We start from the raw sequence: 20,487 nt of genomic DNA on the forward strand, positions 1-20,487 counted from the left end.
GTGCCACCGCTCCCGTAGAGACCTGAAGGTAGATGTGCTGTCACAGGGCTAGCACTGTTGCTCTGTGCTCTGCCATCCTGCTCCTCTCCATCTGCTTCCTCCCCTCAAGCTGCACCTCACTCATCGCGCTAATTGTCAACACAAAGTTCTGTTCTTTGGGTGACTTCCTGTCTTCTGGCTGTGCACCCCACAACACTATGTTGCAGGTGATGATTGGCATAGCCAGTTGAAAGAAATTTTAGTTAAACACCCAGAAGACTGACTTTTTTAGAGAATAGTGGAGAACAGTCCCTTTTATGCTGGCGCATTCAATGCCATTGTGCCTCTAACCCCTGTCAGTGTTTGGTTGTGAGACAGTCTCACTACGTAGGTGAGGCTGACCCCACACTAGAGAGCTTCTCCTGCACACTGCGCCTGTCTAGCCTCCCATCCTGACCCAGCGCAGCGCCTCCTTCCTCGTCCGTATCATGTCTGCACAAGCTCTAGGAAGAGTGGGAGCTGCACAGTTGTGCTGCTACACATTTACCAGTCATTTGGTCTCAATTCATGTATTTTCCAGCACTGCCGGCTTCCAGGCTGAGTGTGAGATTTGAGGGAGATTTGTATAATGACTGATGAAGTCTAGAAGTGAGTGTGTAGAGATAAGTTTCAGGATAAGCTGGACAGGGCCACAGTACAGGTTAGGAACGTAGAAGGAAGAGCAACAAATTGTTCAGATTAGAATGTGGGGACACTGACACAGCTGCAATTTCCAAGAGCTGTTACATACGTCAATGAATGAAGACCCATATGAACAAAATTATTATTATGGGACTTCTAATATGTATGGATTTCAAATGAAATAGAACAATGAAACCTGCTGAAATTGTTTGAAGAAGGGATGAGAGAGAGAGATGGAATGAGTTTGATCATGAATAGTATGCATGGGTGGCAATAACTTCAGAGTAACTTCCCCTCTTGTACACTTAATACATACTAACAAAAATCTTTTTAAAAGTTAAGTACAGAGCTAGGAAAGTGGCTTAGTGATAGAGTGTTTGCCTAGCATGTATGGAGCCCTGGATTTGATACCTCAATACCACATAAACAGAAAAAGCCAAAGTGGTATGGTGGCTCAAGTGGTAGAGTGCTAGCCTTGAGCAAAAATAAGCTCAGGGACAGTGCTCAGGCCCTGCATTCAAGCCTCAGGACTGGTGAAAAAAATAATAAGTACAACCAAGTACCAGTGGCTCATACATATAGTCCTAGATACTTAGGAGGCTGAGATCTGAGGATCACAGTTTGAAGCCAGCCCAGGCAGGAAAGTCTGTGAAACACTTACCTCCATTTAACCACCAACATGCTGGAAGTGTAGTAGCCTCAAGTGGTAGAGCACTAGCCTTGAGCACAAAATCTCAGGGACAGCACCCAGGCTCTTGAGTCCAAGCCCCAGGACCTGCATGCACACACATATGCACAAATTATGTACAGATTATGTATTTTTCAGATAAGCCATGGTTTAACTTCAGAAAGTGGTACCAAGTTATGAAGAAAAGTTTTGACAAGAAGAAACAAGACTGGGAAGAAGCAAGGGCCAAGTATGTATCCTCTGCTCAGGTCCACCTGCACTGTTTCTCTGTCAGCCACTTCATGCTTGAAACTGAAGCTTCATCCGTATGCATTTAGCAACACAGGGGCTTTCTATAATTCTAGCACTGTACATTCAGGCGCACTTCTACAGGGTACCACATTGCACTTAGCTTTTTACAGTTTGTATGAGTCCAGCTTGCATTTCTAGTATTCTAACCTCTCCCATCTATGCTGCCCAGCATTACCAAGATACCAACTATTACCCTCTGCCATGTATAGATGGAATGCTCACCTAGAATACTAATCTCTGTGAAAACCAAGACCAAACTAAGCAGACAGCAAGTGTGTTTAATTCAGTCAGTCCCACTGTTTGACCTTCTTTGAACCATCATCCTAAGATAGCTCCATTGCTGGGGTTCATTAAGGATAGCTGTGTGACTCCACCCTGTTTTGACACAAGTAAGTATTCAACCTAGGGATTCCATGCGTGCTAAGCACTTGCTCTACAGTTGAGCTACATCATCCCCAGCTTCTCATTTTCTCCCTGTTCTTGTAAACATCATTTTCCATGTTGTCAGATAAAAATTATTAAGGCATTTTCTATAGCTAAGCATGATGATCAACATTAGTAAATAGAAGGCCTGACAGTTAATTAAAGATCTGGAGAAGAACCTGAAGAAAACTAACACATGGAGAAAATTTCTGTTTGGATGAGGCAAAATTTTTTGAGGTCTCACATCAAAAGCATGATCCATGAGAGAAAAAATTAGAAATTGGGGGCTGGGAAGGTGGCTCAGTGGTAGAGTGCTTGCCTTGCATGCATGAGGCCCTGGGTTCAATTCCTCAGCACCACATAAGCAGAAAAAGCCAGAAGTGGTACTGTGGCTCAGTGGTAGAGTGCTAGCTAAAGACAGTGCCCAGGCCCAGAGTTCAGGCCCCACAACCACCAAAAAAACACCGCATCATCAGTAAGAACTTTTCAAAGCATACTTACAAGAAAAAGAGCCATGGCTGGGAAGGTGGCTCAGTGGTAGAGCGCTTGCCTTGCATGCCTGAGGCCCTGGGTTCAATTCCTCAGCACTACATAAGCAAAAAGAAAAAAGCCGGAAGTGGCGCTGTGGCTCAGGTGGTAGAGCACTAGCCTTGAGCTGAAGAGCTGAGGGACAGCGCCCAGGTCCAGAGTTCAGGCCCCACGACCGGACCCAAAAAAAAAAAAAAAAAGAAAAAGAGCCAGGCACAAGTGGCTCATGCCTGTAATCCTAGCTACTTGGGATGCTGAGATCTGAGGATTGAAGTTCAAAGCCAGCAAGGGCAGGAAAGTTTCCTGTAAACTACAAAAAATATGGAGCTGTGGCTCAAATTGTAGAGAACTGGGCTGGGAAGGTGGCTCAGTGGTAGAGCGCTTGCCTTGCATGCTCAAGGCCCTGGGTTCGATTCCTCAGCACCACATAAGCAAAAAGGAAAAAGCCGGAAGTGGCGCTGTGGCTCAAGTGGTAGAGCGCTAGCCTTGAACTGAAGAGCTGAGGGACAGCAAGCGCCCAGGCCCAGAGTTCAGGCCCCACGACCGGACCCAAAAAAAAAAAAAAAAAAAATTGTAGAGAACTAGCGTTGAGCATAAAAGCCCAGGGACAGCACTCAGGCCCAGATTTCAAACCCCAGGACCAGCAAAAAAAAAACAAAAAACAAGAGTCAGAAATTTTATGCAAATTGCATTTTTTTCTTTTTTTTATGGGGGGGTGGGTCTGGTTGTGGGGCCTGAACTCTGGGCCTAGGCGCTGTCCCTCAGCTCTTCAGCTCAAGGCTAGCACTCTACCACTTGAGCCACAGCACCACTTCCGGCTTTTTTCTTTTTGTTTATGTGGTGCTGAGGAATCGAACCCAGGGCCTCATGCATGCAAGGCAAGTGCTCTACCACTGAGCCACCTTCCCAGCCCCGCAAATTGCATTTCTGGTTAAAGATTTTTATCTGTGATATGTAAAATATTTTCAAATGTAAGAATACGACTCAGTTTTTCAAATGAACAAATAAGATAAATGGCACATAAAAAGATATTTAACCTCTTTAGTAGAAAAATGCAAATTAAAAATACAGTTAAATATTATCAGATACCAATCAGAATGGCTCATAACAAAACAATGTACCAGATATGGGAATAGAAAATGGTATAACCATCTTGGGAAGTTTGACAGTTCTCATTCTCTAAACATAACCTAGAAAAATACCTAGTACTTCCTACTTCTAGATATTAACCCGAGTAAAATGAAACCTGGGTTCTCACAAAAATCTTAACCAAAACCTGGCAGCAACCCCCATGCTCCTAGGCTGGAGGCTTGATGAGCTGTGTTACAGCCAGGCAGTGCAGTTACCTTGAGCAGTGCGAGGAACAGGCTCCTAAAGTATGAATGCCACTTACCCTAAAGCATTTTGCTAAGAGAAAGACACTGCATGGTTCCATTTTTTTGAAATGGCTAAACTTCCCGGGACAGAAAAATAGAGCATAGTTGTCCAAGATAAAGATGAAGAGGGAGGCCAACACTGGTGCTCACGCCTGTAATCCTACCTACTCAGGAGTCTGAGATCTGATGATAGCAGTTGGAAGCCAGCCACAGCAGGAAAGTCTGTGAGACCATTATCTCCACTAAAAACCATCCCAAAAAAGCCAGAAGTAGAGTGCTACCCTTGAGCAAAAGGTCAGGGATAGCAGCCAGGCCCTGTGTTCAAGCCTCAGGAATGTCACCCAAATGAATCAACAAATAAGCAATAGGGAAATAAATGGTAAAGACTAGGGAATCAGTCAGGTATCCCCTACTAGAAAATCTAAGACCTTCGTGACACCTCTGTTTCTTTAGCTTTCTATAGTGGAAAGAGGTAGGCAAAGTAAAGCAAGGTTCTGAAGCTTTAGTTTCAGAAGAGGTGTGAAATACTTGTGCGTTATCTTAAAGCCCTTCCCATCCTCTCTGCACAGGGCCTGAGGCAGTCCCGAGCCTCCCCTGTTCCGCAGGTGCTGCTGGGTCTGCCCTTATTATCCAGTCTAGGTGAGGCTGTCATAAGGGATGCCTGACAGCAGCAGGCCTGAGCGCTTGGATGAGCCTGCCCTGGGGTCTTCTTCGTTTGAGAGTTTGTTAAACTCATATTTAAGAAAATAAATAACAAAAAAGGTATTTAAAAAAACCCACAGACTCATTAAACATAAGGTTAAATGGTAAGCTGTCTTATACATTTTAAATGTGGTATGACTTCCCAAAATCTACTTTACACGTATTTTTCAAGAAGACTGAATTCTATATAATACTGATGCTATCTCTACTGCTTCCTGACACCTGGAGAAATCTCATTTCTGGTCTTAACATTTTGTTTCTGTGCCGGTATTGGGGCTTGAACTCAGGGCCTGGGTCTGTCGCTTAGCTTTTTGCTCAAGGCTAGTGCTCTACCACTTGAACCACAGCTCCACTTTCAAGTTTTTGGTAGTTTATTGGAGATAAGAGTCTCATGGGCTGGCAGCCTCCTGACTAGCTAGAGTTACGGTGTGAGCTGCCAGCACCTGGCTTTAACATTTTAAACCAATTCCAAGTAAAATGTCAGCATCTCCCTTTTATGTATGACCATGATTACACTGATTGGATTTTGTATTTTTTTAAGTCTTTGAAAAAAATTTCAAGTGTGTGTTTGGTTTTTGTCAGTGGTGGTGGTGGTTCCAAGATTTGAACTCTGGACCTCAAACTTGACGCGCAAGTACTCCACCACTTGAGCTAGTCCTTTAGCCCAGCCTTTTCTAGTTATTTTGGAGATGGAGTCCTGGAGTCTTTTTCTGCTTGGCTGGATTTGAACCTCAGTCCTCCAGTTCTCCACCTCCTGGGTAGCTTGGATTACAAGCAAGAACCACTGGCACCCTGCAAATCTCAATTATTAAATCAGTTAAAGTGATGGTTTGCTATCATATGATTACTAACATTTGTATGTGAAAAAAGATATGTGTGTATTTGTGTACACATACACGTATTTGTGTGTGTGTGTGTGTGTGTGTGTGTGTGTGTGTGTGTGTGTGTGTGTGTGTGTGTGTGTGTGTGTGTGTGTAGTTTTCTTCTAGCATTAAGAAAGAATAGTGACACTGGGAGCCAGTGGCTCCCGCCTGTCATCCTAGCTACTCAGGAGGCTGAGATCTGAGGATCGCCGTTCAAAGCCAGCACAGGCAGGAAAGCCTGTGAGACTCTTATCTCCAATTAACCACCAGAAAACCAGAAGTGGTGCTGTGGCTCCAGTGGTAGAGCACTTGCTTTCAGCTGAAGAGCTCAGGGACAGCGCCCAGGCCCAGAGTTCAAGCCCCATGACTGACAAAAATAATATAATAATAATGAAAAATCAACAATTGTAGCCTTCTACAATAAAATTAAAATACTGTATTTCTGACCTATTTCTTTTTATCTTTTCTAGAAAGCCCTTTTCTAGAGGTATTTCTTAAGTGTCTACTAGCCAAATGCTAAGTCATAATTACTTCTAATAGTTGTATTAGGTTTAAAGAACATATAGACAGACAGAAATAGATACATTATTTTAATCATTCCTCACAACAGTCCTATGAAAGCAGAAGACAGGTTAGAGATGCCAAATTCATTTTTTCATTTACTTACTCATCTGTTCATTTATCAACAAATATTTAAATGAGCACCCACTCTGTATTATTGCCTGCCAGCGCTGAAAACATAAAAACACTGAGCGCGTCTGTGCCCTTAAGGACTTTTAGAAGTTGTCATCTGAGGTCACTAGAAATGGCAAAGCAGTTCTGATGCCAGTGTTTTCTATTGCCACAGTGTTTCTCTAAAGTAAAAAGTAGCCTAGGATCTAACTTATTCTTGACGATAGGTTCTAGAAGACCTCTAACTGGGGACCTGAGAATGGAAACAAGATCAAAAACTATTTTTGGGCTAGGGGTGTTCAGTGGAAGAGCACTGGCCTAGTATGTCTGAGGCCCTGCATTCAGTTCTAAAGAAAGGGCGGAGGGGATGAACAGCATCTGCCTGGTGATGCCCAGTGGTGGCCACTGGCAGCACAAACAATACAGATTGCTTCCTTTGGCCTGATTCTAGGATTGGTCACTGCTAACACTGGGGGATGCCAGATGGAACTTAGTCTTTGCCCTCAAGCAGAGACCCTGAGGGCCATATCCACCCACCAGCCAGTACAAGGAACATCCTGACTGCTCTTTCCCCCTTCAAAGGGTTAAGTCTGTGCAGAGATATTGTAAGGTGTGCTCTCTTATTCCCACCGGGATTAAGAGAGTTCCAGTCATTGAGTGCCAAGAAACTGTCAGTCACGATCTGCTTTGTGTGAGGTGTCAGTTAGAAGTGTCTGGCACTTAGTGCCGGGCCAAGTGCATTAAGGCAGAAGCAGGAGTTATGTGTTGAGTGATTTTTCCTTTACAGGAGTAAGTAAACAGCAAGGGAAATGAATGGTGAGGGAAACCATTCCTGCTTTGTGTAATTCGTAGCTTCTGCTAGGAGATGTGGGAAGAGCACAGCACACCATTGGCCGGCTCTCACCAGAGCCTCTTCAGATGGCAGCTCTGTGGACCCGTAGACCATTCCACACCAAGCTACTGCACCAGACGTTGGGAATTTCACATGTCGCTTTGGAGAAACGCCTCCAACCTGTGTTCCCCCCCACACACCAGCTCTTTTTCTGTCTTGCACAGGTACATGTGGAAAAGCGAAAAGCCGCTGTACTACTCACACACTGACAGACCAGTAGCTTATAAAAGAAGAGGTGAGTTGGATTCTTTTCTTGCCAATACCAGGTAGCAAAACAGTTGCAAATAGCTAAGGATCTTGACCTGAAAAGTGGTACATCAGTAAGTTCTTAGGTTTTTTTTTTCTCTCATCCTGAGGCTTGAACTTTGGGCCTGGGCACTGTCTCTGAGCTTCTTTTGCTCAAGGTAGCACTCTACCACTTGAGCCACAGCACCACCTCTGGCTTTTTTGAGTCGTTTACTGGAGATAAGAGTCTCATGGACTTTCATGCTCAGGCTGGCTTTGAACTGCAATCCTCAGATCTTAGCCTCCTGAGTAGCTAGGATTACAGGCATGAACCACTAGTACCCACCTCAGTTTTTAACTTTTTTGAAAAAATTGTTTATTTTTATTACAAAGGTGATGTACGGAGGGATTACAGTTACATTAAGTCAAGTAAAGAATATGGTTTTTTTTTTTGTTTTTGTTTTTGTTTTTGTTTTTTTTTGGGTCCGGTTGTGGGGCCTGAACTCTGGGCCTGGGCGCTGTCCCTCAGCTCTTCAGCTCAAGGCTAGAGCTCTACCACTTGAGTCACAGCTCCACTTCCGGCTTTTTTTGTTTTGCTTATGTGGTGCTGAGGAATCGAACCCAGGGCCTCAGGCATGCAAGGCAAGCGCTCTACCACTGAGCCATCTTCCCAGCCCAAGAATATGTTTCTTTTTTGGACAGTGTCCCAGTTTTTCCCTCCCGTCCTCACCCACAGTTGTATAGAATTTTTAACTTGAAATGTACCAGTATGTATCCAAAGGAACATTATCTTCTGCCAGAAATCTGTGGATTTATTTCAGGAAATTGTCTTTACTTAAAATACAAAATTCCCATCAGAATCTAAAATCCTGTGTGTCTCTTTTAGAACGGTCTGGAGAATTGCCCTTAGATTATCTTCTTCATTTTTTTCCTAAAATTGTGATAAGTACATACAAAATTTAGCTTTGTAGTCTCCCTCCCCCCCCCCACCTTTGGCATTCGTGGGGTTTTGAACTCTGGGCCTTGTGCTTGCTAGGTACTCTACCACTTCAGCTACAGCCATCCATTGTAGCCATTTTAAGCAGCTTCTGTCTGCCCCTCATCCAGTGACAGTTTTGCCTCATGTTTCCCTCACACATTCTTATCAAAACTCAGAAAAACCACCTGAGAGTGGTTGTGCATGCTTATAATCCCAGCACTCAAAACGCTGAAGTGAGAGCATCTCAAGTTCCAAGCCAGCAAGACCCTATCTCAAGAAACTAAAAAGGGGGCTGGGAAGGTAGTTCAGGGGTAGAGTGCTTGCCTTGCATGCATGAGGCCCCGGGTTCGATTCCTCAGCACCACATAAGCAGAAAAAGCCAGAAGTGGCGCTGTGGCTCAAGTGGTAGAGCGCTAGCCTTGAGCTGAAGAGCTGAGGGACAGCACCCAGGCCCAGAGTTCAGGCACCACAACCAACAACAACAAAAAGGCTGAGAGGTCACTGGGTGCCAGTGGCTCACACCTAAAATCCCAGCTACTCAGTAGGCTGAGATCTGAGGATTGCGGTTCAAAGCCAGCCTGGGCAGGAAAATCCATGAGACTCTTATCTCCGGAAAATCAGAAGTGGCACTGTGGTTCAAGTGGTAGAGTGCTTTCATTGGGCTAAAGAGCTGAGGAACAGTGCCCAGGCCCAGAGTTCAAGCCACACGACTGACAAAAAGCCAAGAGGACAACTTGGGTTGGTGCATTCCAATCAAGTAAACCCAAGGTTTTCTTTGTGGTTTAACTTTTTTTATTTCTTTTTTTTTTTTGTACGTTTTTTATTGTAAAAATAGTGTACAGAGGGGTTACCATTACATGAGCAAGGTCATGAGTACATTTCCTATCGAGCATTGTTGCCTCTTCCTTTGTTTTTCCCCTACCATCCCTTCCCTCCCACCTCCACAACTACACCCCACTTTTTGTTTTATTTCTTTGCCTCTTTTCCTCCATTTCCAGAAATGGTGGAGAATCTACAAAGACAGTTTAGTACACTGGCTGATTCAACACCAACTATTGAAAAAAAGTCCCCTTCCAGCTTCCAGTTCAGCTGGACTGCGGAGGACACCTGTTTCCACAGCCATCGCCTCCAGGGAGTCCTGCTAAAGAAAGGCCAGGCCCTAGTGACCAAGAACTCATTGTATTGGCTCAGTACCCAGAAATTCTGTAAAAGGTACGTGGTTCTTTCAGAACTTGAGGAGAAATAAAAACATGATAAAAGCTCTACTATGGGGGCTGGGAAGGTGGCTCAGTGGTAGAGAGCTTGCCTTGCATGCCTGAGGCCCTGGGTTCGATTCCTCAGCACCACATAAGCAAAAAGAAAAAAGCCAGAAGTGGCACTGTGGCTCAAGTGGTAGAGCGCTAGCCTTGAGGTGAAGAGCTGAGGGACAGCACCCAGGCCCAGAGTTCAGGCTCCAGGACTGGACCCCCCCAAAAAAAAAAATCTCTAGTATGGCCTGAAGATGTATTTTGTAAGTAATGAAAACCCACATATTTAAAAGAGCCAACTAGTGTATCAGTTGGAATTAGAAGAGGATGTTCTGTTTTGTTTTGGTGCTGGGTATTGAGCAGGGCCACGTGCTACGTGATCATGCTAAGTGATCCTCTACTAACACCTGGAAGATGTGAAGCTCATAGTCAGAGAGTCCAAATTATACTGAGTCTTGTGTAAGAAAACTTGTGGGGGAGGGGGGGCGGCCGCTGGGGAATCAAGGAAGATGACCTCACACAGCACAAACTGCTCCCCTAGCTGCAGCAGTACAACCAGAGAGCCTGCTGTTACCACAGACTGCTATTCCTTTTCTGAGCGAATTGCAGCTGTCACTCTCATCTGCTCCTAGTTCTTTTTTTTTTTTTTTTTTTTTTTGCCGGGCCTGGGGCCTGAACTCTGGGGCCTGGGCGCTGTCCCTCAGCTTTTCAGCTCAAGGTTAGTGCTCTACCATTTGAGCCGTAGCCCTACTTCTGGCTTTTTCTGCTTATGTGGTGCTGAGGAATCGAACCCAGGGCCTCATGCATGCAAGGCAAGCACTCTACAACTGAGCCACCTTCCCAGCCCTCATCTGCTCCTAGTTCTAATTCAAGTTTTTCCTTACTTGTGAGGACCTAGCACAGAGCTGATGCTCACCAAGTGTAAAGAGTTTCTAAATGAAATATAGAAAGTACAGTAGGATATGGTACAATGAGGTTGTTTGCATTAAGATTTACTACTAGCTGCTGGTGGGAATGTACACTTATACAACCACTTTGGAAAGCAGTCTGGAGGATCCTTAGAAAGCTAAAGATTGACCTCCCTTACGACCCAGTCATACCACTTCTAGGCATCTACCCTGAACAACAGGAACCAATATACAAGGACACGTGCACCTCCATGTTTATTGCAGCACTGTTCACAATAGCTAGGATATGGAAACAACCCAGATGCCCCACCACAGATGAATGGAGCCAAAAATTGTGGTATCTATACACAATGGAATATTATGCAGCCATTAGAAATGACAAAATAATGGCATTTGCAGGGAAATGGATGGAGCTAGAAGAAATCATGTTGAGCAAGGTAAGCCAAGAGCAAAGAGACAAACGGTACATGGTCTCCCTGATAAGTGGATGTTAAATCCTAAATGTTAGGTGATACGACAAAATTAACAGGACTTAAGAAACAAAAAACTTCCACTCATCTGGTCGAACCACTACTAAATATCCCCATGCTGCTGATCACATGTATGGTGTATATGTGTACACCGTTATATGTTATAGACCGTGATAGACAATTTGCTCCAGGAAAGTTAGAATGAGCTTGTGACTTTAAATGAGCATCATTATTCCACAATACTGTGAAATTTGGGAAATTATGTAATCACTTAATCACAATTTAAAAAAAAAAAAAAAGAACCTTGGGAAAGGTAGGGAGGGAAGGGATAGTAGGGGGAAAACAATGGAGGGGGTAACAGTGCTCAACAGGAAGTGTACTCATTACCTTACTCATGTAACTGTAACCCTCTGTATAGTATCTTTATAATAAAAAATTAAAAAAGATTTACTACTGGGTACCAGTGGCTCATGTGTATAATCCTAGCTACCCAGGAGACTGGGATCCGAAGGATCAAGGTTCAAGACCAGCCCAGGCGGGAAATTCTATGAGACTCTTATCTCTCTAGTTAGCCACTAACAAGCCAGAAGTAGAGCTGTGGTTCATGTGGTAGAGCACCAGCCTCGGGATGGCATTCAGACTCTGAGTTCAAGCCCTAGTACTGGACTACCATACTTTGGGGTTACCATTATTAGTTAAGAGAATTAGCAGTTGAGAACTGAGAGAATTGTTCAGATTCAGTTTACTGTTTTACAATAAATAAAACTGTTTAGCAAACTCTTATTTCTACATTGCATACAAATGTGTACATGGCATTATAAGTCTAGTGTCTTACTTTGGGTGGAAGGTTGCAGATTATTTGATTTCTTGGTTTATTTTAAAAATAAGTCCAGACTGGCTCCGTGCACAGAAACAAGAACCCAGGTTCCATCCCTAGCACCAAAAGAACCAAGGGATTCTTGGTTCTCTCCCTGTGCACCCTTATTTGCGTTGGCCCTGGTGAGAAAAAGGGCATTGGCCATGTGAGAGTCTCTCCTCGTGGGGACTCGCAGGACCTGGCTGCCCCTGCAGCTGTGTCTCCTGCAGGGGTGTGGACGCCGTGGAGACTTTTCCCTTTGGATAATCAAGGACTTTAATTGTTCTAAGTCCCCGCTAACTCACAGTACTATTTAAGACTAGCCCTCTATACTTGAAGTTGCTTGGAGGCTGCTCAAAGGCAAAGATGCATGTATCTCTCTATTACCATCTACAGATAACTTGTTCCTTTCTCTTCCTCTCCCAGTTACTGCAAACATGTGACAACCTATGAAGAGTCAAATTTTTCACTGAGTTACCAGTTTATAATAAGTGCATTCTCCTTCTTGCTGAGAATAAAGACTTCCTTACTCCATGAAGAAGTAAGCTTAGTAGAAAAAAAACTTTTTAAAAAAAAATACAGTGAAGCAAAACAGAGCTCTTCAAGATCCAAAAGAGAGAAAAAATAATGGAAAAAGGGCTGGGAAGGTGGCTCAGTGGTAGAGCGCTTGCCTTGCATGCCAGAGGCCCTGGGTTCGATTCCTCAGCACCACATACGCAAAAAGAAAAAAGCCGGAAGTGGCGCTGTGGCTCAAGTGGTAGAGCGCTAGCCTTGAGCTGAAGAGCTGAGGGACAGCGCCCAGGCCCAGAGTTCAGGCCCCAAGACCGGACCCAAAAACAAACAACAACAAAAAAAAAAAATGGAAAAAATGAAGTAGAACCTTCTTGGAAAAATAATGGTGATGATGATGACCAATTGTTACATAACACTCCAGGAAAGTGTGGAAAATATAATTATTGCACATATATTTATACGTATACATGCACACACACGTATATGTGAGTGTGTCAGATGTACTTATGAAAATACACGTTAAAAAAGAAAATATACATTGTAAAACAAGTGATCTTTGAGTTTAAGTGGGTATTTTTTGAAAAAATTAAATTGTACAAATGGTATCTAGAAATTTGTATTCATTCTAAAGTTAAATGTGTTTTGCTTACATGTATATATACATGTGAATAAAGTATGTCTATAAATAGTTATGCATATCTGTGTGTATACACATATATGTACATGTGTGTGTATTTTTTTTTTTAGGCAGGCTCTTTCTCTATAACCCAGGCTGTTTCTGATCTTGATTGAGATCCTCCTGATTCTAGCTCCTGAGTACTGGGATTATAGGTGTGGACCACTATGTGCAGTTTTAAGTTATATATGTCAGTTGTGGGGCCTGGGCGCTGTCCCTCAGCTCAAAGCTGTCACTGTACCACTTGAGCCACAGTAACTCTTCAGCTTTTCTGGTGGTTTATTGGAGGTAAGAGTCTCACAGACTTGTCTGCCCAGGCTGGCTTTGAAACGTGATCCTCATATCTCAGCCTCCTGAGTAGCTAGGATTACAGGCGTGAGACACCAGCGCCTGGCAAAAAAAGAGTTTCTTTAGTCTATCAGTAGTTCTTGCAAAACAAAGAATATGAGAAGTCATTTGCAAAACAAAGAATATAAGAAGTTATTTTCAGAGGGAGAGGCCAGGTTTGCAAAAAAAAAAATCTCGGCTGGGAAGGTGGCTCAGTAGTAGAGTGCTCGCCTTGCATGCATGAGGCCCTGGGTTCGATTCCTCAGCACCACATAAGCAAAAAGAAAAAAGCCGGAAGTGGCGCTGTGGCTCAAGTGGTAGAGCACTAGCCTTGAGCTGAAGAGCTGAGGGACAGCGCCCAGGCCCAGAGTTCAGGCCCCACAACCGGACCCCCAAAAAAAAAAAATCTCATCCAAGAAATACAAAGAGATACTATTTTCCACATCTTAGATTGGAAAAGATTTTTGCAGATTTGTGTAATACCTGGTAAGGATATTGGAAAATTAGGCCTTTCTGTTCAGATTTCATATGTTTATGCAACAAATACTTTTCTGGGTAGCTGCTGTGTTCTGGTCATGCCCTGGGTACCAGGGACAGAATTAAACAATGTCCCTTCTCTAAGGATCATATATATTATATCTGTAATCCTATCTGCTCAGGAGGCTGAGATCTGGAGGATCATGGTTTGAAGCCAGCCCAGGCAGAACAAAATTCCATCCAAAGTAACCAGAAAAAAATCCAGGCTAAAGGTATGGTTCAAGTGGTGGAGCACCAGCCAGGCTAGCACAAGACCCCGAGTTTAAACTCCAGTATTGGAAAAAAATACAAAGAAGAAAAAAGGGACAGGAGGGTGTCCTATAAAGGGAATCTGGAGCCAAGGGCCAGCGGCTCACACCTGTAATCTGGCCTCTCAGGAGGCTGAGATCTTAGGATCACGGTTCAAAGCCAGCCCAGGCAGGAAAGTCTGAAACTCTTATCTCCAATTAACCACCAAAAAACTGCAAGAGGCACTGTGGCTGAAGTAGTAGAGGGCTCGCCTTGTGCTGAAGAGCTCAGGGACATCACCAAGGCCCAGAGTTCAAGCCCTATAACCGACGAAAAAGAAAAGGGGGGCGTGGATTTGTAGGGGATCAACTTGCATGAAGTCCAGTACAAAGATAAAGTCATGTGGCCACTCAGGGAAGGTCATTCTATGCAAAAGGATTAAATGCAAAGGCCCTGTAGCGAACATGCTTGATAGATTGAAAGAGTATCGAGTTGTTGAAAGTGTCAGGTGTGGTATTAAAGGGTGAATGGTACAGATGGCTAAAAGAAGTTGCTCTGTGAGTCAAGGCTACTGCAAGGAATTGGGCTTTTATCCCAAGTGTGTCATGAGAAGCTGTTGGGAAATTTTAAGCAAAAGTTTGAGGAAGTTTTCTGCTATCTATGACATAATCATATGGTTTTCTTTTTTGTCAGTAAGGTAAATTACGTTGAGTTTCAGATGTTAAACCAACCTTGCATTCCTAAGATAAATATCACTTTGTCCTCATCTGTTATCTATTTTATATATTCTTCATTTTGATTGAATTTTCTGGGATGTGTATATTTTATTTATTTATTTATTTTGACAGTCATGGGTTTGAACTCTGGGCCTGGGCGCTGTCCCTCAGCTCTTCAGCTCAAGGCGAACCCTCTACCACTTAAGCCACAGCGCCACTTCCGGTTTTCTGGTGGTTTATTGCAGATAAGATTCACAGCCTTTCCTGGCCAGCCTGGCTTTGAACCATGATCCTCAGATCTCAGCCTCCTGAGTAGCTAGGATTACAGGCATGAGCCACTGGCGCCCAGCTGTGTGTGTGTATTTTTGAGGCAGGGTCTTCCTGTGTAGCTCAGGAACCCTTAATCCTGCCTCAGCCTCATAAGTACTAGGATTACATTCGTGAGCCACCTTACCCAGATGATTCGGTGAAATTTTATGAAGAATTGTTGTGTCTGTGTTCATAGAGCATGTTCTGTGGCTTTCTGTGTGGTTTCTGTTTTGGTATCTAGGAAGCACTGCCATCACAGAATGAGTTGGGAAACATTCCCTTCCATTTGTATTTCCCAGAGGCATTTGTACGGGCTGTAGTAGTGAAGTCTATGCTGGATTAGGAAAGCTCTCCTTATCACAAGCTTTCTTTAACTACAGATTGAAATGTTTTTGTTTTTTTTTTTGGTCAGTCATGGAGCTTGAACTCAGAGCCTGGGCCCTGTCCCTGAGCTTTCCTCTGCTCAAGGCTAGCGCTCTACCACTTTGAGCCACAGCTCCACTAAGGGTGTTCTGGTAGGTGGTTAGAGATAAGAATCTCATGGACTTTCCTGTCCCCGCTGGTTTTGAACTGCAATTCTCAGATCTCAGCCTCTTGAATAGCTAGGATTACAGGCGTGAGCCACCGGCACCAGCTGAAATGTCTTTAAGACTGTTTTCTATTACTTCTTGAGAAAATATTTCTCTTCAGAAGATTCTGTTAGAGGTGGGCACTGGTGAATCACACCTATAATCCTAGCTACTCAGGAAGCCTGAGGACTGGTTAAAAGCCAACACAAGCAGGAAAGTCTATGAGACACTTTATGTCCAATAACTACTACAAAGCTGAAAAAGGAGCTGAGACTCAAGTGGTAGAGGGCTAGCCCTAAGCAGAAAAAGCTAAGGAACTGTGCCCAGGCCCTGAGTTCAAGCCTCAAAACCAACACACATTTAAAAAAAAAAAAAAAGATTCTGTTAGAAACAGGAAGCTGGGCCACAGGCTGCAAAAATAAAATTGCAAGACATACCTGACAATGGTCTTATATCTATATAAAAAGTCCCCACAGCCGGGTGCTGGTGGCTCACGCCTGTAATCCTAACTACTCAGGAGGCTGAGATCTGAGGATCGCGGTTCAAAGCCAGCCCGGGCAGGAGAGACTGTGAGACTCCTATCTCCAATAAACCACCAGAAAACCGGAAGTGGCGCTGTAGCTCAAGTGGTAGAGCACTCGCCTTGAGCTGAAGAGCTGAGGGACAGCACCCAGGCCCAGAGTTCAAGCCCCACGGCCGACCAAAAAAAAAAAAAGTCCCACAACAAGAAAGCAAACAATCCAGTGAAAAATAGGTGTAAGATGTGGCCAGATACTTCACCAAAGAAGACATACAATAAGCATGTACCAGTTAGGAAGACGCGAATCACAACCAGACAGATGCCACTGCACACCAGTATTTTCAAAGACTGACCATAGTAAGCTAAAGATCTGGAACAAATGGGGCTCCCACTGCTGGTGCTGGCATGATGGAGTCAGCCATGTCAGAAATCAGCCTGGCACTTGCTTAGTGAAAATTATACTCACCATCATATGTCGCCACTCCTACTATGAGGTATTTGCTCAGGTAAATTAAGCATTTTTCCATATCAAGACATATTCCTGGGGGCTGGGAAGGTGGCTCAGTGGTAGAGTACTTGCCTTGCATACATGAGACCCTGGGTTCGATTCCTCAGCACCCCACAAGCAGAGAAAGCCGGAAGTGGTGCTGTGTCTCAAGTGGTAGAGCTCTAACCTTGAACTGAGGAGCTTAGGGACAGTGCCCAAGCCCATGAATGACCCCCCCCCCTCAAAAAAAAGACATATTCCTAACTTTACTTGGAATAGCAAAAATAACTCAAGTGACCATTCACAGGTAAAGTAATAAATTGTAGCAGCATATCTTATAATGAAATGCCACTTTCCTACAAAAAGACTGGGGAAATTCTCTTCTACTTTGCTGAGTGGGGAGTTTTATATATCAGAAATCAATATTGTCAGGTTTGTTGTTTTCCATCTGCTTTTTTTAGATCTATGAGATTATGAGATTGCATCTGTTCAGACAAAAATATCCCTGATCAAGAATAGCATCTGGGGAAGAATATAAGATTTAATAAGTTTTTATTGTGAAAATACTGTACAGAGGGGTTCACATGAGCAAGGTAATGAGTACATTTCTTATCAAGCATTGTTGCCTCCTCCTCTGTTTTTCCCCTTCCATCCCTTCCCTCTCACCTCCACAACTACATTCGATTTATGTCTCTTACAAATGAAAAATGGCTTTTAAAGATTTGAACTGAAAAAAATCTTTTTTGGAAGATTTTCTTTTCTGTTTTGTTGTTGTTGTTGGTTGTGGCACTTGAACTTCGAGCCTGGGCACTGTCCCTGAGCTACTCAGCTCAAAGTGAGCACTCTACCACTTGAGCCTCAGCACCACTTCCGGCTTTTTGGTGGTTAATTGGAGATAAGAGTCTCACAGATTTTCCTGCCTAGGCTGGCTTTGAACCACAATCCTCAGATCTCAGCCTTCTGAGTAGCTAGGATTACAGTTTTGAGCCACCAGCACCCAGCTTTTTGGAAGATTTTAATATTAAGATGCTGTGACACTTCAGTTGAGTGACAAATTGATGTCATTACCAGGGTGTGTTTGCTTTAATAATATTTGAACAGCTCATAACTATGAGAAAGATCAACAAGGGAAAAAGGGAAGTGGAAGAAGAGGCTTTGTATGTATGCATCTCAAGTCCTATGAAGTAACAGGTAAGATTAATGAAGAAATGTTTCTCTCTGGGTGTCAGTGTTTTTGCATCTTAACACAGTATGTCACCATTGGAGAAACAGAACATTGTGTAGTGAAAAAATAGGAATAATGAGGCCAGCCTGAGTTATAGAGGCTGCCTCTAAAACCCACCTAGCTGGGTGATGGTGGTTCACTGTAATCCTAGCTACTCAGGAGACTGAAATCCCAGGATGGTGGTTTGAAGCCAGCCCAGGCAAGGAAGTCTGTGAAACTTTTATCTTCTAAAAACTACTCAGAAAAAGCCAAGTGGTATAGCTCTAGCCTTGAGCAAAAAGAGGCTAAGAGACAACACCCAGGCTCAGAGTTCAAGCCCCAGGACCGGGCAAAACAAAACAAAAACTTACACTTTTTGTGCTTGTGCACATGCCTGTGACTACACTAAATTCAGTCTTCTCAGCAGCTGCTTGTAGGCCATGTATTCAACTTTATATGCAAATGAGAAACTAAAGGCTCAGATGGACAGCTGACACAAAGCTGAGCTGTGATTTGAACCCAGGTCTCAGACTCCAGATTCCAAAGTATACAGTCATCAACTTCCATTTCCCATTGCTTTAGCAGTCTGAATATCAACTTTTCATTCACATCTTTGGGATAGAGGAAGGTTTGTGGTTATTGCTTTAAGTAAAATATATATATATATATATATATATATATATATATATATATATATCTTCTGCCAGGCGCTGATGGCTCACGCCTGTAATCCTAGGAACTCAAGAGGCTGAGCTCTGAAGTTCTCAGTGAGCAGCTCAAAGACAGCCTCGCAGGAAATCTGTGAGACTCTTAACTCCAATTAACCACCAGAAAACCTGAGTGGAGCTGTGGCTTAAACTGATTGAGCACTAGCCTTGAGTAAAAAGAGCTCAGGGACCTGGAGTTCAAACCCCGTGATTGACGCCCCCCCCCCCAACAAAAAAAAAGCTGGATGCTGGTGGCTCACACCTGTAAAAAAAAAAAAAAAAAAACTAAATAAAGTCTTCCATAATGAGAAATTTGAAAAGAAAAAGAAAAATGTCTTGATTCCAGTGGTCCTCCAAGTATGCTTCCAAACAGCTTTATAACATCTGGGAACTTGTCAGAAATGCAAATCCAGCTGGGCACTGAGGAGACTGAGATCTGAGGATCGAAGTGTGAAGTTAGCCTGGACAGGAAAGTCTGTAAGACTCTTACCTCCAATTAACCCCCTTACAAAAGTCAGAAGTAGAGTTGTGGTTCATGTGGTAGAGTGCCAACTTTGAGCAAAAAAGCTAAGGAATAGCACCAGGCCCTAAGTTAAGTTCTGGTGATAGATAGATAAGATAGATAGATAGATAGATAGATAGATAGATAGATAGATAGATAGATAGATAGATAGATAGATAGATGATAGATAGATAGATGATAGATAGATAGATAGATAGATAGACAGGAAGAGAGATAGAAGGAAAGAGTGAAGAAAGAAGGAAGCAAGCAAGCTAGCAAATTCTCAGACCTTATGCCTGACCTCTAATGCAGAAACTCAGTGTGGGACCCAGTAATGTGTTTGAGTCTTCTAATACACCCTAGTGTGAGAGGCACTGACCCAGAAATCAACAAGATGGAGTATGAATTAACAAATGCTTGCAGGCTGCAACTAATAGGAAGCCTCAACTATGATGATCATATTCAGGAGTATTTCCTATGCTTTAAATAGGTGGGTTTTATTTTCTTTTGGGGGGGGGAGGCGGTATTTAAAACGTGTAAAATTTACAGGGCTGGACCTAAAAGAAGGAGGCTGCCCCTGAGCAGGAGTGTGCGTTACCATGGAGATGAAGTGATGGTTACAGAGGGAGGGATCAAACGAGGCCCAAGTCCCTGAAGGAGAGCATTCTGCAGCTCACAGCAGGCCTCCAGTCACTGCCACGCCCAAAGCCCAATCGTGGGCTGGGAGCATGGCTTCGTGGTAGCGCGCTTGCCTCACCTGCATGAAGCCCTGGGTTCCATTCCTCAGCACCACACACACAGAAAAAGCCAGAAGAGGCGCTATGGCTCAAGGCTAGCACTCTCAGGGACAGCGCCCAGGCCCTGAGTTCAAGACCCAGGAATGGCAAAAATTAAAAATAAAATCCCAACTTGTGGAGGAAGACCCGACCACCAATGCTAGGCTCCTGGCAGCAGCAGATGGAGAGTGAGTTCATCCATCACAGTTGCCTATAATTCTTTGTGGGCTTTCCCCCCACTGGTACAAAGCCACCCGGGGGGGGGGGGAAAGCGATATTCATTCAACCTTATATTTACCCAGAGACAATTATTGCCTGCAAGGAGAGAAGGAACAATATCCCCCGATCTTCAAATGCACCTTCAGTCGGCTCAAGTGTGGCTGCTATACAAATTTTGTGAATGATTGTGAATACTGCAGATGTGTGTGTTTTTTAATGGTGCGTATTTTTTCATCACAAGTATGTAGCTGATGGCTTTTTAAAAACTTTAAATGTCTCTGTGTCTTAAAAGCTGAGTAAATTCACACAATATTTTGCCTCTCCCAAAAGGCACTCGAGTACCTCTTAGAGTTATGTTCTCTTGTTTGGTGCCCTTGCGAAGTATTTAAAGCATAAAGTGCTTTTGGTGCCAGATTC

General features: G+C 43.6%; 1 protein-coding gene across 1 annotated transcript in view; it reads left to right on the top strand.

Annotated features, from left to right (window-relative positions):
- The window catches only part of LOC138811400 (TATA box-binding protein-associated factor RNA polymerase I subunit B-like), a 63,604-nt gene extending 50,720 nt beyond the window's left edge, over nucleotides 1-12,884 (top strand). Inside the window, exons 12-15 of the mRNA XM_069999141.1 lie at nucleotides 1,487-1,577; nucleotides 7,260-7,330; nucleotides 9,298-9,511; nucleotides 12,207-12,884. Of these exons, the coding sequence (XP_069855242.1) occupies nucleotides 1,487-1,577; nucleotides 7,260-7,330; nucleotides 9,298-9,511; nucleotides 12,207-12,408 (578 nt within the window). The 3' untranslated portion in view covers nucleotides 12,409-12,884. The remainder of the gene's footprint in view (nucleotides 1-1,486; nucleotides 1,578-7,259; nucleotides 7,331-9,297; nucleotides 9,512-12,206) is intronic.
- The last annotated feature ends 7,603 nt before the right edge of the window (nucleotides 12,885-20,487 follow it).

The sequence above is a fragment of the Dipodomys merriami genome, unplaced genomic scaffold, assembly GCF_024711535.1.
Source record: "Dipodomys merriami isolate MVZ:Mamm:240054 unplaced genomic scaffold, mDipMer1.0.p SCAF_524, whole genome shotgun sequence".
Classification (NCBI taxonomy): Eukaryota; Metazoa; Chordata; class Mammalia; order Rodentia; family Heteromyidae; genus Dipodomys; species Dipodomys merriami.